Source organism: Macrobrachium rosenbergii, chromosome 25 (assembly GCF_040412425.1).
Source record: "Macrobrachium rosenbergii isolate ZJJX-2024 chromosome 25, ASM4041242v1, whole genome shotgun sequence".
NCBI lineage: Eukaryota > Metazoa > Arthropoda > Malacostraca > Decapoda > Palaemonidae > Macrobrachium > Macrobrachium rosenbergii.
In genome coordinates, this window is record NC_089765.1 from 28,972,875 (window position 1) to 28,993,286 (window position 20,412).

The following is a 20,412-nucleotide window of genomic DNA, read 5'->3' on the forward strand; positions in this document are numbered from 1 at the left end:
ATTTATATATGCTTGCCAAGTAATTACATAGCTATAGTTTCTAACCAGTACGACAGCTTAAATTCAAAATTCGCAGTAACACCCACTGTTGGTGCAGGTGACCAGTATCGCCCACTAACGGCAATACTAGGAACAACTTAGCATATAAACTCATTCTGTTTATGCTTATGTCCATCAGAGGGGAGGAGGGAGGGGTCCAATCACATAATTACTTGGTAAGTATATTTTATTATGAAAAAGTCATTTTTTTATGAATAACTTACCAAGTAATTATATAGGAGAATTCCACATTGACAGGACATGTGATAGATTGACATATTTTATTATTCCAAAACATATTCCAAACCACTGAGTCATTTAATGAATCAAAAACAGAAAAGCTGCTAGCATTTAAGCCTGTTGTTCCTTGTTAGTTAAGAGAGCCTGCAGTAGAAACCACCCTCTGGTTGGTGCTCAACCTAACCTGCAGTGGCACAGCGGTAAAGCCGAGGGTTGCCTCTACTTCAGTGGGGGCTTTGCAGGCAAGGAGTACCCCAAGGGCTGCCAAAGCATTACAAAACAAAAAAGTCCCCTCGCCCTGGGCACAGTACTACAATAAAAACAACCAGACAATACTGCAAATAAAAACCACAACCCATCCACTGAGAATGCTGGGTGCTCCAGGTACCTTGTACCCCCTCGGCTCCCTAAAATTTGGCACCTTATACAAGGTGAAGAGATAGTAGGAGAAAATCCTATGCTTCCTTCTGCGATACCATGCCAGTTTCTAATAAATGCAAGGTACTGCCAAATTTTAACACTGCTTCACTTCCTGAAAACAGTGAGAAGCGAAGATCAATTACACTTCCAGAGGGACGGTTGTAGAATGGACGTATGGGACAAGTAGTGCCTGAAAGCTAATGAGGTAGAAGCTGTTCTGACATCTTTAGCTTTCACTTAATGTCAGGAAAATGCTCTCCTAAATCTCATTCTCAGAAAATATAAAGTCCATTAGGATAAAGGACAAGATGATCTAATCAGAGGGCAAGACAAACTCGTCATAACACCCTAGGGGTATGAATGGTCTTGAACTTCTGGTCCCTTTCAGGTATACCTGAACATTCCCGCTGGAGAGAGAGCTATCTATTCTTCCTCAGAGCTACTGAGCGCTTCTGGGCACTCAGAGTATATGCTGGCGCCAAGAGAGCTGGAAGTTCAGAGCAAAAAACTGCCACCAGGCTGTGGTTGGCAACAAGAGAGATGGGTGCCAGATGAGTTATGAGCTCGGGTACTTCTGGCGCTCCTGGGAGTCAGGGTTGTCTATAAAATTCTGAAGGGAGAAAGAAATGGATCCATGACTTGGATGGGTCCTCGTTCTTGGCCAAAATCCAAGGGGAAATGAGCAACCCACATCTTCCTTACTTGGACGTGCCAAGGACTTGAAAGGTCATAAATAAAATAGGGTTGACAACAGAACTGGGTCTCTATACCCCTAAATGGTGGAATACAAGATTCCAGGTTTCCTCGGCAAGAAATGGGGTAATTTGTAAAGGGGTCACGGGTGCCTCAATAGAAAAGACATAGTGCTTGAGACACCACCTTTAGAAAATCTCCCCTTAAATCTGGCAGACAAAGAGAGAAGATTGACTTCTATGTCTTGCAATATCTGCTGCAGCACGTATAGAAAGACTCTTTAATTGACAAGCCTCAGGGCAGTCTGGAGCCTGTCGGGGCAAGAGCTAACCACTTGGGTAGCTCTCTTGAGGTGAGATTGTCTGAGAAGACATGGTTGGGGGAGGATCTTGTAGAGTCCACCAACAACAGAGCAGGTTCAGGAACCATGAAACGGGTAGAATAGGGCTAAGATGTTAACGTAACTTGCAGTTAGCCTAAAGCTTGTGTAGCTCCTCCTTGACTGTGATGAAGTTCATGAGGAAAGGATTCCAATGTACCAGTCTGTAGCATGGTGTCTGTTGCACATGCTATAGGGATGGTGCAGACAACAAAAAACAGGAAGACAAAGATTCCTTGAAGGGGCAAACAGGTTCAAAAAAGAGCCTGCCCCATAGATTCCACAGATCCTAGAAACCAGGAGATTGAAGGTCCATGATGAAGACATGCTTCTGACAGCTCAGTATGTCTGCTAAGACTTTAGTTCCCTGAACAAACTGAGTGACTAGAAGAATTTATGATCTGTCCAAAGATAAAAAGGATTCTTACTATTTGGAGGCGGGGAGACATGGACAGCGCCTGCTTTCAAAAATACGTTACAACTGTGGTTGTCTGAATGGCTACCACAGTCCAGGAGTGTACTATGGTCAAAAAGCACTGAACTTTATGTGAAAAACTTCTAGTTCTACAAGAAAGAAGTGAAAGATCTGTCCATCCGGGGACCATGTCCCGGAAATTCCCCAGTTCCTCAAGAGGACTCCCCAACCTCGATCCAAGATGTTGAAAACTAGGTTGAGGCTCAAGGATGAAGGAACTTCCCTTCCAAAAGTAAATGGTTGGACAGCTACCACTGTAGTTCCGACTTGATTTGGGGCTGTGAGAAAAAACAAACGTGTCTGGCTGAGTTTCCCTGCCCCAGATGAACTTGAGATAAAAAAAACTTCTAGCACTTCCATCAAAGAGGATCGAAGAAGTCAGTTGTCCAGATGAGGACTGATATTCATACCCCGAAAAAACAAAGTCAAATACCAGAGGAGCGAGGACTCCATAGAAGATTTGTGCTGTAAAGAGGTCGAAGCAGGGAGCCTCAAGCTGGGAAGACCCTATCCCGTAAGAAGGGCCTAAGATGCTCCCAAAGTCTGGCAGGGACAAGGAAGGGTGCTTCCTGCATCTCTAAGGTTTTCATTCAATAGCCATAAAGATTGAATGAAGGGGCTGTCTGGTTCATCTCTATTTGAAATTTGTCTTCTAATAAAAGGAAAAAAGTGGCTGTGGGACATGCCTTTCGCTGATGACTTGCAGACTCGCAGAGAAATGAGCAAACTTGTAGATCCACGTGCAGAATCACAGACAACCTTGTGGACTAATTGCCGACTCTAAGACAGCTGTGAGGACATGTCGGTATCTGTGCCGACTTGACATTACTGAACTTGATAACGCCTTGCATGGGCTTCGACATCATCTTCGTACAGAACAGGAATATGTGCGGATCCATTTGCGGTGGAAAATAATATCTGGAACAGTTATGAAAGGCTTGAAGAATTCCATAACCACAAAAGCCTGGGCACTGTGAGCGGAAGTTAAGTCGTTCGGCGGCGGCACCCGAGCACTGGAAAGATATTGTCGAGCGCTCTAGAACAGGTGCCAGGCGCTCGGTAGACAGCGCTTTGTGCTAGGAAGTTGGCACCGCACAGGAAAGCAGGTCTGAGAAGGCGCAAGGCACTTCTCTTCTGTTTGCAGCCCAATTAAGGTCATTCAACAAAGAGTGAAACTGCAATAAGGACGTGAGAGGCTAGCTTTCTTACCATTGACAGGAAGCGGAGTGCGGCAATCATCAACATGATGTTTTCAGTCTTCGCCAGAAACCTCGGAACTGGATGAAAACTGGAGGACAAGTGAAAAAATAATAACTCATATAAAGACTGTCCAACAAGGCTAACGTCTTGGTGGGCACCAGAGTCCAGAGTAGGCTCAACCCTTAAGGTCCCAAGCAAGGAGGGGAAAAGGGGCTAGAACTCAGGCCGTCTGACAGCGGCAGTTATTCTATGGCAGATGGAAAAGCCTGAAATTTCAAGATGAGACTGAGAATCCAAAGGGGGGCTCTAGCAGTGCTCCTGCTATCAGTTAAGAAAATTAGACCTTCCAATAAACTTGACAAACTAGAGGGAGGAAAGACAAAGACACTTGTCTTGCTCTTTTAAACAAAAGCCCAGCTTCAATCCTGAAAGACTTCTAAGAAAGAACCAAAGGAGGAAGCTTCCATCAACAAGCTTAAAAACTTGGACAAAGACGTCCTTGTCTGGGGGTAGACTTGGTCCCTGTGTAATCAGAACTGGCGCACAAGGCAGAGCAACAGCATGTTCTTAAAAAGTCAGGCGCAGGGCCCTAGCAGTTTGGAGCTGGATACCTGAAAGCTGGCGCCAAATGGACAGGTGGATGATCGGACGCTGGGTGCTCAGACACTAGGTGCTCGGCTGCCACTGGCGCTTGGACACTGGGCGCTCGGCGGCCACTGGGCACTCGGACACTGGACGCTTAGTGAACAATGGGATACAGGTGGATGCTTGGACTCTGTCCGCTCTGATACCGCTGGGGCGCTCAAATTGGAAGAGCGTTTGCTGCAATTACTCGCACTCCACAACTGGAAGATATGCCTCTTCAAAGGACAAGATATGCATGAAAAGTGTCGTCAACATCACTGGTCTACACTGGGATCCATATCTGTCCACACTGGAATCTCGAAAAACACTGTTGGTGCCTCTTGTCCACATTGGGATCGTAACGGCTCACACTGGGATCTGTATCACTAGAGGACAAAGAAAGCACATCCCTATGGATGCCTTTCCAATGGCTATCCATCGAGACCAGCAAAACAGCAGGATTGACTGAGGAGTAACTACCCAGGGCAAACCCCTACTGACTCCCATGGACCGGCAGTATGACGCCTCCAAGTTTTAGGGAAGTCTGACAGGGACAGGGTTTAGGAGATCCAATAGCGTAGGATAGCCACATTCTCCACTACACATCCAGTAAGACGCCTTTCCAGTGGCTGTCTGTCGATACCTGGGACCTCCCTTGGATTTCCAGTATGCCACCTCCTCGGTTTAGGGGAGTTTGACAAAAACTTTCTGTCTATGAGCACCGGAGGGACGAATAGACACCTCCACTACACAACACTTCACTATTACAAGGTTAACTTCTGTTAACCTAGACACAAGACTGGTAATGGCATGGGAAGGAAGCGAGGGAGCCAAGTACAGGAGCAAGTAGAGAAAATGAGAGGGCTAGTAGCAGGAGAGGAAAAAATTGGATGTGGGGAGAGTAGGCACCAGACGATCAGGAGCTGGTGCTGGGTGCTCACAAATTATAGATGGCACCAGGCAACTGGGCATCAAATGAGTTAGTAGCTATTGAGCTAAGAAATCAGGAGCTGGTGAGTGCTCCTGGGCATTCAGAGCCGATTCTCGGCTGTCAAGAACGTCAATTCTTTAAAAAGCCCAGCGCAATCAAAATAATCACAATTTCTCTCCTTAGTACAGTCTGCCCTTACACTTCTTCAGTTCTCTGCAAAGGAAAGTGTAATAAGATGTTTATTTAATTCTCTGAAGTACACAGAGTACCATCGTACAGACAAATCTCAACTCCTAACAAACATTATTTGAGACTTGCAGATATTTAACCGAAAATATTGGTCCTGTAGCAAATGCAATGTTTACGTTTTATTTTTATTTTACGCTACTTGGCAAAGATGGCAGCCAATACAATGTTTACGTTTTATTACGCTACTTGGCAAAGATGGTAGCGAATGCAATGTGTACATTTTATTATACTACTCGGTAAAGGTGGTAGCAAACGCAAAGTTTATTATTATGCTACTCAGCAAAGATGGTAGCGTATGCTATGTTTATGTGTCTTATTACACTACTAATTTAAAAATCAACCATTCTTCAGTCGATATTTTAACTAATAACTTTTGCCCTTCATGCTAGTCTGCCTAAGTTATCTCTACTGAGGCAAACAGTCTAGAGCCCAGCTATGCTAGGCTAAGTGGACAATGACTGCTTCTATATCACTAGTAGCAGGTTTTCTACTTACTAACTAGAAATCAAGGAAGTAGTTAACTAATTTGTGATAAAGGATAAACTTGAATCAGATCTTAATAACAAAATACTGAACCTGAAAGTATAGGCTTGAAGGTTAACTGAAATCAGCAATAACACATCACCAAAATCTGGTCAAACAACTGGCAAATGATGAAAAAAAGCTGACACAAATATCTGATGTTTACATTGAGGACGACAGAAACAGAATGAGGTTATCTGTGAAGTCGTTCCTAGTATTGCCGTTAGCGGGTGGTACTGGTCACCTGCACTAAACAGTCAAAGCACTACCACGAATTTTGGATTTAAGCTGTCATACTAGTTGGAAACATCGCTATGTAATTACTTAGTAAGTTACTTTTCATGACCACAATTTTCCCATTCACATCTTAAAATCCACTTACAGCCTTCACTTATAATCCGAAGCTGGTAAAGTTAACAGCTACTTGATATGTCCATCAATAAACTTTATGTGGCTAAAATAATTTCTTTTATAATAATAATAATAATAATAATAATAATAATAATAATAATAATAATAATAATGTTGCTGTATATGCAGCAATGATAAGTATATTAAGGGCATGTGAAAAGCATACAATAAAAATATGGAAGCAGAAAGAGTAACTAGGGATTTTGCAAAATTCCATGATCTGGTAACTGGGTACTGTATTGGAAGAGGAATTAAAAACAGCATGTAGTGAGATGAAGAAATTAACTGTTTAATGAAGAAAATAACGTACATTATAGTTGTATGACACAGCAGATCATGCGAAGTTATACAAGATGATTGATAGGATTGACAAAAACGAACTGAGAGAGAAAAAGCAAAAAATAAAACAATAACTCAGGAAGAAACATACACTTCTTACACAGGAAGTAAATGCAAACATAGGGGCTAAAGAGCAAATAGATCTCAGAATAAAAAACTGCAAGTGAAGAGATGCTGTCTAAAGCAGCAAGATTCTTGAGTTACTGGAATATTTGAAGATTTGCTGAATGTGGAAGAGAGAAGGGAAGCAGGAATGAATGACATAAGAGTGGCAAGGGTTGAGGTGATATTTGAGAATACATGTGGAAGTAGCTGTTGAGGATGTAAGGACACAAAGAAGTTAAAGAATGGAAAAAGCCCATGAGTTGATGGGATTACAAGTGACATGCTATGGTGAGCAACTGTAAGAATTAAGTCATATTTACCTGTCTATGTTGCTCCAGTCCATCCCTTCTTGTTCCTCTGGTTGCCAGTTGTCCCCTGGGAAATTTCTTTGATCAAAACCTCCTCTACCACTTCCACGTGCTTGGTCAAACCCTCCTCGACCTCTGATGCCTGAGCCAAATCCAACACCGTGTTCAAAATTACCCTGACCCCTTCCACTAGGATCAAATCCCCTTCCTCTGCCACCTTGGTCTAAGCCTCCCCGTCCTCGCCCACTATGATCAACAATTCCTCTTCCTCTTCCACTTTGGTCATAGTTTCCAGTGTTACCTCTATCACCCATTCCACCAGGACCAAACTCAGAAGAATCAAATCCCCCTCGACCAAATCCTCCCCTCTGACCCTGGAAACCACCTCTTCCAGGCATTCCTTGATTCATCACATCATCGAAGCCCTCACTTTCATCTCGATTAATCCCTGGAGGAGGACCATCAAATCTTCCCCTTTGATTTGGACCCCTGAAATTTTTCTGTTCATTAGTGAACTCTTCAAAATTGCCTCGTCCTCTACCCATACTAGAATCGAATCCACCCCTATTCACTCCACTACCTCGGCCCATTCCTGGTCCAAACTCATTATCATTGCTCTCCTGGTTATCAGACTGTCCTCGATCATTTCCACCCAACATGCCAGGTCCAAAGCCTCTCTGCTCTGGTCCCTGATTCATTCCACCAAACCCTTGGTTGGGTCCACCTCGTCCCATACCTTTGATTGAAGCCACGATTTTGACCTTGGTTAAATCCTCCACGATTTGGTCCCTGGTTAAAACCTCCTTGATCTAATCCCATCTGATTATATGAATCAGAGTCTGGGCCCTGATTGAAATTACCTCCATCAGGTCTCTGACTAAAGCCTCCCCGACCAGGACCTTGATTTAAGGTACCTCTACCTGGTCCTTGTTGAAATCCTCTATCTGGGCCTTGATTAAAACCAGAACGACCTTGACTAAAACTGCCTCGGTCAGATCCAATCCCAAATCCACCACGATTAGATCCTTGGTTATAGCCACTACCATCTGGACCAGGGCAAAAACTGTCTCTGTCTTGCCCTTTTCCATAATCACTTTGGTCTGTCCCTTGATTAACACCACCGCGATTTGTGCCTTGATTGTAACCTCCGCGGTCAGGTCCCTGCTTAAAGCCACCCCTTCCAGGCCCTTGATTAAAATAATCATCACCATATCGCTCTGAATCTTTTTCATCCTTTTCTACACGACTCTGATTAAAACCGCCTCTTCCCTGACCTTGGTTAAATCCACCTCTACCAGGTCCTTGAATGTTATCTTGCTCTGGACCCTGGTTAAAGCCTCTATGTCCTGGACCTTCTGTATCACTCTGACTTGGACCACTATTGAAAACATTTCGCTTGGGTCCCTGACTGAACCCACCATGACCTGGGCCCTGATTAAAACTGCCTCTTTCAGGCTCCTGATTGTAATTCCCTTGGTTACCCGACCCTTGTGGCCTGTTGAAATTCCCTTGCCCCTGGCCATACCCCATAGGGCCTTGATTATTAGGGCCTTGACTAGTACCATAATCACCAGAACCTTGTCCCTGATTAAAGCTGGAAGGTCCTTGATTATATGCACCAGGCCCTTGGGGTGGACCAAACCCTCCTGGACCTGGAGGCTGGTTATAGGGTCCTGGGCCTGGAGGGGGACCACTGCCATAACCTGCAGGTCCTGATGGCTGACCATACCCACCTGGACCAAAGCCCTGATTGTAACCTCCCACACCAGAACTTTGATTTCCCTGTAAGAAATAGTTAAACATCTCAGTTACAATAGAACAGGCCATAAAAAATTCTAAACTTTGTATAACAATAATGCAAAGCAAAACATGGCAGTGACCATAGCCTAAAAAAGAAATACCTTTATTTTACAAAGAAAATATACCACAGCTTAAAAACTAAAGTATGCATAATGACTCTGCTCTCAAAAGAAAGGCTAAAACACAAAAACAAAGACACTAGTATGACAAGGGGATGAATATGATCATGAATCTGCCTTACTGGCTTCAGCATACCCTAAAAACAATAATCTAAAGAAGGTAAATATTTCTCCTTCAAAAACTATAAATTACAGGTTTAATTTGCTACGGCAGTGTTACACACCACTTTCATGCAAAGACAACGAATTCTCAAGTTACTACAAAATATAACCTAAAACAAAGCCATACTCTCAGAGATATTTCTTTTGCCATAGTCTTGTATAAACCAAATTAACCAGCAATAAGCATGCACATGAAAACCTTCCACCAAATTCCTAACCTAACCTGATATGGGCATAAAAATCATCTGACTCTGAATCAGCTTACCATCAACTATTTGAAATTACATGCGATGAAAGTCAGAATTAACAACTGCATAGTGCAGTAGGCAGAAATAGCCTACAGCTGATTAAAATTAAAAACTTTGGCCTTCAAGCCTACAATTGTTTTATCCCTCCTGCACAACTATCATACATGGGAGTGGTAAGTTAACAAATTCAAGATTATTAGTATTTTCCCTTTTATTGGCTGACTGATTGATTTATGGTTACGAAGTCTAGTGTCATATCATCTAGGTTATTAACACCATAATGGTATTAAATAGGAAACTAAGAAAACTGGACAAGGAGCTTCACATAAGAAATACCCATATATATATATATATATATATATATAATATATTATATATATATATATATATATATATATATATATATATATATATATATATATATATATATATATAAAAATCATAAGAAAACCTTATTTTAATGCTCTGGGTGCATTGAAAACGACGTAAACTGCATTATTATAGTTTTATAAATTATGATTATTCTGCCGCTTTGGGGCCATATTTCTTCCGTATATAACATATATGAATATATTTGATAACGCATATAACTATATATATATATATATATATATATATATATATATATATATATATATATATATATATATATATATATATATATATATATATCACACAGTAATCCCTGAATTATCCCAATTGCCCTTATCTGGAACTCAACATTATCCCACATAATTGGACTAGGGATCAAGGCCCCAAAGATATATGATTTATACAAAGTTTAAAAAATTTGAAAAAACCACCCTCAGATGGTTGTCAATGCTGAGCAGCCTCAAGAAAATATTGGTAACACTGCCTACACTCAGACTGACCAAGAAAGGGTTTTGTGGGTGGGGAAGGCCTAGAAACTTCTATGGTGTGTGTGTGTGTGTGACTCAGATGGCTTGCTGCCACTGAAGAGGAGGGGCAATAAGGCTGGGTAGAGGAAGGCTCAGAGTTGTTGTTTTGGAAGGTGGGTGGAGCTGGGGAGCAGTTTCTATTGCTGGGAGGGGATTGGGATGCAGTGTTGGATGGGCGAAGAGGGCTAAGTAGACCCGGGTTGATAGAGCTTGTTTGGTTTTGTTTTTATATTTAGGATATAGTAATTCACATTTCATTAAATGATATGTACAGTAAAGAGAGAGAGAGAAACAATAATTTAGGTATGTTTACATCAAAGTCTAAGTACAGTAACACACACCCAGACTCCTTCACTTTTTATTTATATTTTATGCTATAGTATTCTTGTTTATATTTTTACTGCATTTTCTCATTTTCTATTCTTTCAAACCAAAAGATAAATGCAATCGTAGAGAGAGAGAGAGAGAGAGAGAGAGAGAGAGAGAGAGAGAGAGAGAGAGAGAGAGAGAGAGTATACCTTAGTTTTACCAGACCACTGAGCTGATTAACAGCTCTCCTAGGGCTGGCCCGAAGGATTAGACTTATTTTACGTGGCTAAGAACCAATTGGTTACTTAGCAACGGGACCTACAGCTTATTGTGGAATCCGAACCACAGTATAGCGAGAAATGAATTTCTATCACCAGAAATAAATTCCTCTAACTCTTCATCAGCCGGCCGCAGGAATTGAACTCCGGCCCATCGAATGACAGTCTGAAGCTCAACCGACTCAGCCAAAGAAGGGCTTAGAGAGAGAGAGAGAGAGAGAGAGAGAGAGAGAGAGAGAGAGAGAGAGAGAGAGAGAGAGAGAGAGAGAGAGAGAGAGAGAGAGAGAGAGAGAGAGAGAGAGAGAGAGAGAGAGAGAGAGAGAGAGAGAGAGAGAGAGAGAGAGAGAGAGAGGTGAAATATCAACAGTAATAAAAATATTCTCTTGTGTACTGTTATGATATGTGTGATAATCATACTTAAGAGTCAACTAAACTTTAATGAAATATGGTGCAGGCAAAAAAAAAGTGGGGGGAGACACATACACACTAATTCCGTGGCATGGGTAAACTTGCATTTTTAATATTTTTTTCAGTGATTAGAGATGAAATATAAGCAGTGATAAAGTTTTCTCATGTGTACTGTTATGTGTTAGGTGTTAGTGTTTTAAGAAGAAGAAGAAGAAGAAGAAGAAGAAGAAGAAGAAGAAGAAGAAGAAGAAGAAGTTGTTTTCGGATTAAAGTGTGATGGTTGTTGTTTATAAGAATATTAAGTATTTACCACTATGCAGTAAGGACAATATTAGGTGAGGAAGGTTAGAAGTTGAAGAAGAAGAACACAAGAAAAGAAGAAGAAGAAGAAGAAGAAGAACATTATCTGATTGGCCCTTGGCTGTTTAATCAAAATAACTGAGGGATTACTTATAAGAATATTATTTACTACCACTATGCAGTAAGGACAATATAGGTGAGGAATATATATTGACCTTGCACATAAATTTTTCTTATATATATCTGGATTTTAACATTATCTGATTGGCCCTTATATATATATAATATATATATATATATATATATATATATATAATTTCTGTAAATACACACATATTATACATACAAACACACATACTGCATATGTACATGATCTAAATTTTGTTGAGGAGGCCCACCTCCCTAACAAAGATACATAACTGCTCTAAATTACAATCCTCCCTGAGAGTTGCAACATGGATAAAATGTCCATCTCTGTCATGTCCCCTGTCTGGTTAAGTCATGAAGCTTGGTAACTTTGGTAAAAAGGTAGTAAAATAGTGGCAGGTAGGTAAGTTGCAGAGTACTGCCCACTCACCTGATGGCAACCACATCCCTTCTTTCATTGGCTAAAGGGTCAATTACAGGTAGTTAGAAATGGGATCAAGATAAAGAATTCAGTTTGTATACAGTATCTAGGAAAAATGCAAATTATCTTATATTTGCAATTTTTTCCTAAGTGAATAAAAATCTTCATGTTTTATACAAAGACTCATTTGTGGAAAGTTCTGTCTCTCAAAATAAGACTGGCACTGTTCTGAAGGAATCAGAACCTGACAATATTAACATCTACCACATCTCAAAACAGTCAGTGCTAAGGTTAGAAACAGAAGGGAGGGTCTACAACACCCTGGAAATGCCGGTTTCCAGGTCAAGTACACTGAGGAGAGGATGGCTTACTCTTGTAGCTGTCTATGAAATGTGGCATCCAATGTAAGGCTACGAAGTTCTTGTACCAGAGTGAGGTTCAGCAAGAAAAGAAAACCTGTTTTTCCAGTAAAAGAACATGAATTCCAGGTTGGTGCATAACACTGTCATCTGTGGATGAATGGTAATGCTCTACATCAGCAACCCACTTCCACCTTAATTAAAGAGAAGGCAAGAACACAATTAAACCTGAGCCTCCAGATACAGTCTTACCTCAGTTAACAGACCTAATACTTTCCAGAAGATTGTCCTCTAACCTAGAAAAACTTTCCCTTACGAAACTGGATTAATCTGTACTAGACCTCTCAAAATACAACCAATAAAAACCTTTTATCTCAAATTGATCAAACTTAGCATTCAAAAATTATACAAAAAATTACAATTTGTTCTCACTTTACCTGTGACTGGGAGAGTTACTGGCATAAGTGGTATGTAGTGAGAAAGGTTCTCTTTCCTTCAACTACGTTCTTCTTTATTTTCACTGTTTCTCACTAAACCTATCCAATGATGTTAGATTTTGCCTTAATTTGAGACATAGCACTGTCATTCAGCAGGTTTATAACAGTTGGTTATAGCTTTGTTAACGTGATATTTTTCAACAAAACTTTGCACTTCACCCCATTTTTTACACATTTCTTTCATTAATGAATTGGGGACATTCTCTCTTTCCTTCACCTCCTGTGAAGACAATTCTTAGCTGTTGTCTGTTGCTGCGCCCTCTGTAGTTCCTGCAAATCATCTGTGGTGAGCTCTGCTTTATGCTCCACCACATCATCACCATTCACCTCTAAGCCTATGCAACTGCCCAGTCACAATATCCTCCACAACAGGATAAGCCTTACTGACTTCAGCTGGGAACTGCAGGTGTGTGCATGCTTAATCCCATACATGTTTTATCCAGTCATTCTAACTCTACTGAAAGTCCATTAATGGATCAGATTTTTCTTCTGAAAAAAACCTTTTAACCAAATTATCCATTAACCAAGGTATGAGTGTAGGTGTGTAGCGCAAAGCAGGAAGGAGAAACCTGGCATTCAGTGAGTCTCTTCTCCAACCTAAGCTCAATAATGAATCTTAAGCAAAAGTAAATCTGTTCTGTCAGAGGTGGAAAAACTACAACGGCTTGAGCACCACCTTATGGCCATGGAACAGCAGTCAGGGGCTTATGGGTGTCCTCTGGTAGAAGTGAGGAAGGAAGCTAGCCAATAGGTCTGACTTATTCCTCAAACCTGAAAGAAGTTCCACCTGAACAGGTAGTTGTTACTCTGAACAATGTGAACAAGTGGAACCCATGTCCTTTTTGCGAGAGTTTTGAGATCTTGGATGCAGGGTCAGAAGGGAAAGAACAAACTGTACTTCTAGTTGTCAGTGATTTTGATGAAGTATATAGTACGCACCACTACCTGGCAGTCGTGCCAGGGCAGCAGCAAGTCAACTTGAGTTGCTATGCTTATTCCTTAGGAAGAAAGGGGTGGAGCCCTACCTATGCGGAGGGTGACTGAACCCTGGCCATACTTCACCCCAAGGAGGGAATGAGGGAGGGGTAGCTGCTGCCAAAGAAAGACTAAACTGAAGGATCCATGACATTTCATCTGACTGAAGTTCAGCCTAAGTAGCAGTGAGTAATATCAAAGTATATCTCATTTAAATTCAATGCAAAATATAAGGCTAGGGTGGAACCATGTACACCGACATCAATTCCTCTAGAAGATTGCTTGATGAGAAAGAAAGTTGCTCAAGAAAAACCTGTCAAGCAGGTTGGCAAAGATCCTTCTCAGTCCTCTTCAGAGGGAAAAAATTAAGCTTACCCTTTCCCGAGGAGACCTGTTCCATATGGAAACACTGACAAATTCTAACTCTTCAAGTCCTGCAATGTATATTTAGGCTTTAAGTGAAGAGAAGGTTAAACATAAATGGTTCTTCCTACAGCACCAGAGAACAAGTATCTGTCCCATATGGAGCAGTACTCAACCCTAAAAACAGTCCAGGATGGGCAATCTGGGCTGGTACTGAGCACAAGAGTATTGCCATATTTGTGACCGTCAGGGAAGCAGTCATAAATACAAGTTGTACTTTAAATATAACTGAGGCAACAGGCATCAAATAGAAGAAAAATATACAGAACACTTTTGTATTCTTTCAACACCTTTCTAAGTGCCTTGGTACATTCTTTTATTTCATTGCTGTGGCCTCTGCTATATTCACTTTCACATACTATAAAGTGACACAGAAGCACAGGGTGGACCAAATAAGCTCCAAATAACCATCTGAAAGTCCAGAAGAGGAGCACACTCTGCCTTATGCCAGTCTGGAAAAGTGCAGAAGTGAAAAGTCAGGGTCAGCTCTGCTCTTAAATGACTGATCAGGTGCAGAGGAAGGAGCAAATTAATGGCTGGGAACCAATCATAAGCAAGCTTGTGAACCAGTCTTTTCACACCACCACAGTCACAAGATACTAAGAAGGTGGCTGGGCATAAGCAGACTCATGCTGGAGATGGCTGGTCAAGAGCAAGCTCGTAACTCTATTTCATCCACTCTGCTCAATCCTCTACTTTTACATTTAATGTCTGGGTCAACCAATGTTCCTTCAGAGACTGGCCAGGTGGACTGGCACTAGAGCATCAGGTTTGTGAACCAATCCTCTCTCTCAACTATGGCCAGATGTTGTCAAGAATGGTTGCAGCGATTACCCTCACTCTGGATAGGAGTGCAACAACAGCACAACTGCTTCCAGGCCTTCTTCCTGTGCATTCTTTAGTCCTGAGACAGGAAGAGGAGGGTGAGGGAAAAGGGGCAGAGAGAGGAGACTAAGGAGAAAGGAGGACAAAGGGAGGTGCACTTCTATGACCTGCAACTATAGGTCTTACAAACTCCTACAGGTCCACCAAGAACAGAGCAGAGGCATGTTCCTAAAGCAACAGGAGTTGCAGGGGCAGCAAAAACAAGAGTAAAGGTGTGACGAGGAAATCAGTCATGGTGGTCTTAGACAGAACTCCTGCTGAAGCAAGGATATCTGCTGATATCTGAGGTACCAAACTCCAGGCCCAGGTCAAGTGCTCAAGGAAGGAAAAACAACAACAAAACCTGTTAACCCAAGAACAGCTCATAACAACTTCACAGACCCTGTGACACCCTGCCCCAGGCTGCACAGTAACTGAGCAAGCACTGTCTGGATTTGTCCACCACTGTGGGTTGACAGTCATAGCAGGCCAGCCATCCAATATCCTAAGTCCCACTCTAGAAGTATCAAGGCTGGCCCCCATCCGCACCAAACGTATCTCAGTCCAAGCCAGGGGTGTCTTGTAGGGCAGAGCACCTCATGTATTGCAGCTATACTGACAAATCCCCTTGGTACTCAATCTCCTCTCTGGGGTAGCAGCCCTAAGATTGAGAAAGATAACAGAAAAAGGTCTGAGCCGAAGCTTGAACCCCTAGAGAAAGAAACTTTGACCATGGCAAAGACTCTTTGGAGAGAATTCTCTATTGACATACAAGATTGACTGCAGAAACCCAAGCAAAAACCCAGAAACCAACAAAATCACTCGCTGGTGCTAAGGTCCAAAAGCCTTAGCGAAGGGATCATGTGTGTTCACCATAATCACCACCCTGGAAGACAATGAGGAGCAAAGGAGTTCCCTTAATTCTCTTTGAGCATCTGATTACAAAATAAGAGTCCTTCAGGAAATCAAGAAAACAAATGGAAGCAGGGGGAACAAGGGCACATGCAAACAGACCCCCCTACATACATAAGGTGTGACATACATTCAAGGATCTGTAAGGCTTCAGGAAATATAAAACACCATAAAAACTGGCCAAAAAATAAAATCTAACAAAAAATTCATGTCAGCAAAAAATTGTTAGAGGGTAGAGCAGCAAACAATTCCCCTACTTGCTGGAAATGTTATCATCACTTTTAATCTTTACCTTCCTAAGTGTCATGAGATGGAAAGACAAACAATCATGACAGACCAACAAACTTCTCCCATAGTTTGATCTTTAAAAGGAAGCAAGACAAGTGTCCCTTCTTTAAGAGTAGGAATCCTTCCCAAAAAGCTTAAAGATAACTCTGAGGATAAGACACTATTTATCTTAGAAGCATATAGGCTGGGAGGGAAGGAAAGGGAGAACTTGAAGGTAGTAGGAAAGGAGAATGAAGTAAACACCATGTTTTTCTTCCTCCCACCTAACTGCCTCTCATTCAACCCAATGCTGCAATATCACACTCTCTCCAGTCAATGGCAGAAGCAGGGACCACAGGGAAGAGGCTCTTGACACAAGACAAGAGATCTTGAAGAGACAATTCAAGATTTGCCCCAAGGCTGGCTGGACCTAGCACAAAATCAAAATCATACAATCACTGCAGGGACACATACAACCAAGACAGAGGAGATTGTGGACATAATGCCCACAATCACCATCCCATTGTCTTACAAATTCCCAACATACTAACAAGTGCAACAGGAAAGTCAGGAGTACAAGGGTAGGTTCCCTAAAACACCCAGAGTATACCTGGCAGTGCTTCTTCATTGACCTCCACCAAGTCCCTCTTCTAAAACTCCTGGAATCTAAAAGGACCCCACAACATGATTAAAAATCAAGGGAGTAAAAGTCTGAACCTCCTGTGTAAGACTGGCCAACAGTAGTTCATAAGTACATGAGACTCAACTGAGAGCTTCTTCACAAGCTTTGGTAACAAGAAAAGGCAAAGTCTGGTGACCCATCTACAGAAGGAAAGCTCAGGAGAAATACCAAAGAATAACCTGAGGGAAAGACTCCTGAAAAACCCACATCACAATTAATCAAAAAACATAGATGGCAGGAAAGGGAACCAGGACAGATTATAGTATCCCTGGTGCACACCTACCAGATAAATTCACTTAAACCATCAAACAACTACCCTTAAGAAAAAACATATCCGAAAACCCATAATTACTTATTTTGTTTTTTTAGCATACAAATCTAAAAATCTTACAATAAAGAGACTAATATCTTATAGGAACAATATAATAATTGTTAAAACTGTTCTATTATCCATGGCATACAGAAAAATCACAACACACTAAAGAAAAGTTATAATAATGCACATCACAACCAAAAATCAAGCTCCATGACCATAGCTGCACAAAGACATGTTGAATCAGGTGTACCCTAAGAAAAAGTGAAGGGTGACAGTCAGTGGAGTGGGCAGTACCCCTAGCTGCTCACATGCCAATAGTTACCAAGCTTCCTGACAAGCAAACAAGTCTCCATCAATGGTTTATCCATTCAGGTTTATTTTCTTGTAAGATAAAATTTTCTATATCGTGAAAACAAGTACTGTACTGCATACAGATAACAAAAATCACCTTTACGCTAGAGCCTACAAAATTCAAGCAACATTGTAAAAATTGCATAAAATATGAGAAAGAATAGCATGCTGATGATGTATGGAGAGATGAAAATCAAAGTTTTAAATATCAAGCACAAACTGCAAGAGCTACCAGGTAAGGAGACAACGTTAACAAGTCATACAACTCAGCAACATGAAAATACACTTAGTGTTAGTAAAGCTACGCCAACAAGAATAAGTTACGCGAAGATAAACCCATTATGCTGCAATAATGATAGTGAGAATTTAAAATCTATTGTTAGCCCTTCTTCCTCCTGTGAAAAAACAAAAACAAGATTGAATGGCTTCCTTACTTGACCCCACTGCCAGTTATTCGGCATCCAGTCTCCCTGACCTCCTTGGTTGGCTCCTTGCCTTTGCACACCAGATGGCCAATTGGCATTGCCACTTTTATTTACCTGATCGGACTTCTCTTGGCTAGGAGCAGCAGTCGTTTGAGGTGACGACTGCTGCTGCTGGGATTTGGGATCATCATTTGGAGTATTTTTAGCTGAAGTATCATTGCCACTACCTGAAGAGACAGGGGGTGTCTCTTTTGAGAATGAACTATTATCCTGCTGAAACTGTTCTAGTTTGTTTTTCAACATCTCATCTCTCTTCTTAAGAAGGTCACTTCTCCACTTGTTCCAATCTTCTTCATATCTGTAACCATCAAAAATAATAATAATAATAATAATAATACATTGGCCCCCGTTTTTATGCGTTTCATTTTGTTGCAGATTTTTGTGGAACACATCATTCACTTGTCCACGGGGAAATTTCACTAATTTGCAGATTTTTCTTTGGGCCATATCTCTAAAATTATCACAATTTGCTTTTTTTTTCGTAGAGCAACACTATTCACTAATTACTGTATTTTTTCATTAAAATATACGAGTTACCTAATAATAAGTACCAATTTTCGAACATTAATAAGATTAATAAGATTAAATATTAACAATAATAATAATATACTGTAATTAAAAAAACTTATGCATTTCTATAGTAAATTATGTGGAACTTTAAACAAACAAATACATATTCCCAATCTTTTCCAAAGCTCTGAAGTGAGGGGGAAGGTTGGACCTGTCATATATGTCAAATATCTGACTGTCCCGGTTCATGGTCAGATTCTGACATATATAACAGGTCCAGTCTCCTCACTTCAGAGCTTTGGAAAAGATTGGGAATATTCATCAGTTTGTTTAAATTATTTCCGCTTTACTACAGAAATGTTCCAGGGTTAATTACAGTATATTATTATCATCCGATCCTGTGAAGAAATATTTGGTGGTTAAAAAAATAGCAGAATAATCAAATTTGAAAAATTTTTCTGATGTAAACATTAATAATTAATAAGATTAAATCGTTTTCAATGCACCCAGAGCATTAAAAGTAAAAAAAACTTATGATTTTTAGAAATTTTCGAATTTTCCGGCATATTCCCATGATTTTCCAAAGCTATGAAGTGAGGGGAAGGGAACCTGTCATAAACCGGGGGACCTGTCAAATATCTGACTGCGACCCCTCACGGTCAGATATCTGACATATATAACAGGTCCAGTCTCCCCTCACTTCAGAGCTTTGGAAAAGATTGGGAATATGTATTTGTTTGTTTAAAATTTCATATAATTTACTACAGAAATGCATAATTTTTTAATTACAGTATATTATTATCATCATTACTGTGATGTTGCCCATTTGGTGGTTAAATAAAATAGCTACGAATGAAACTGAAAAATTCTCTCTCTCTCTCTCTCTCTCTCTCTCTCTCTCTCTCTCTCTCTCTCTCTCTCTCTCTCTCTCTCTCTCTCTCTCTCTCTCTCTCTCTCTCTCTCTCTCTCTCTCTCTCTCTCTCTCTCTCTCTCTCTCTCTCTCTCTCTCTCTCTCTCTCTCTCTCTCTCTCTCTCTCTCTCTCTCTCTCTCTCTCTCTCTTTAATATTTTTTTAAAGATTAATAACAACTTACTTAGTTTTTTAATCATAAATGTATTTGTACGTAATCACGAAAATACCAACATGACGTAATTAACAAACCTAGCATTCTGTTTGGAGGTATGTACGTGTCCTGTTGATCTAAAGTACCTATGTATCTTAGATATGCTCTATACACTAGTACTATCCTAAAACACATACCTGTACAGTAAATATCATTTCAAAATCATCTTACAACACAGGCAAATTACATAAAATACACGCCCAGTGCATTGCATACAGTATGAGCAGAACTATGCGCAAAGTAACGTAGGCAAAAGAAAACGTGTGTGTCTGAATGATAGGGGGATACTCAAGAGTTTAAACTTAATTTTGCAAAATGACTTTGAAATGATATTAGGGTGTTTTGTGATGATAGTCTGGGGTACATTTTTGTTTAAACTGTCAAGTTTGGCGATAAACTGTTAAAATAGGCAGTTATAAGCATATTATGGGTGTACATAGCCTACTTAAGAGTAACGGTAGTAGGAGAGCACTGTAATGTAAGATTACTTGCAGTGAAATCTTTAAATAGGCAGTTACAAGCATTTCAGTTTAAAGGGTAAAAGATATTTGGCAGTTATAAGCCAGTTAAACCCAAACCACATCACAAGAAACCATTATGAAAATCCACAAGTATCAGGTGC

General features: G+C 40.7%; 1 protein-coding gene across 1 annotated transcript in view; it reads right to left on the reverse strand.

Moving 5' to 3' along the window:
* Nucleotides 1-20,412, reverse strand: part of LOC136852519 (YLP motif-containing protein 1-like) — a 277,111-nt gene that overhangs the window by 234,433 nt on the left and 22,266 nt on the right. The window contains 3 exon segments of the mRNA XM_067127217.1: nt 6,948-7,672; nt 7,674-8,717; nt 18,107-18,455. Of these exon segments, the coding sequence (XP_066983318.1) occupies nt 6,948-7,672; nt 7,674-8,717; nt 18,107-18,455 (2,118 nt within the window).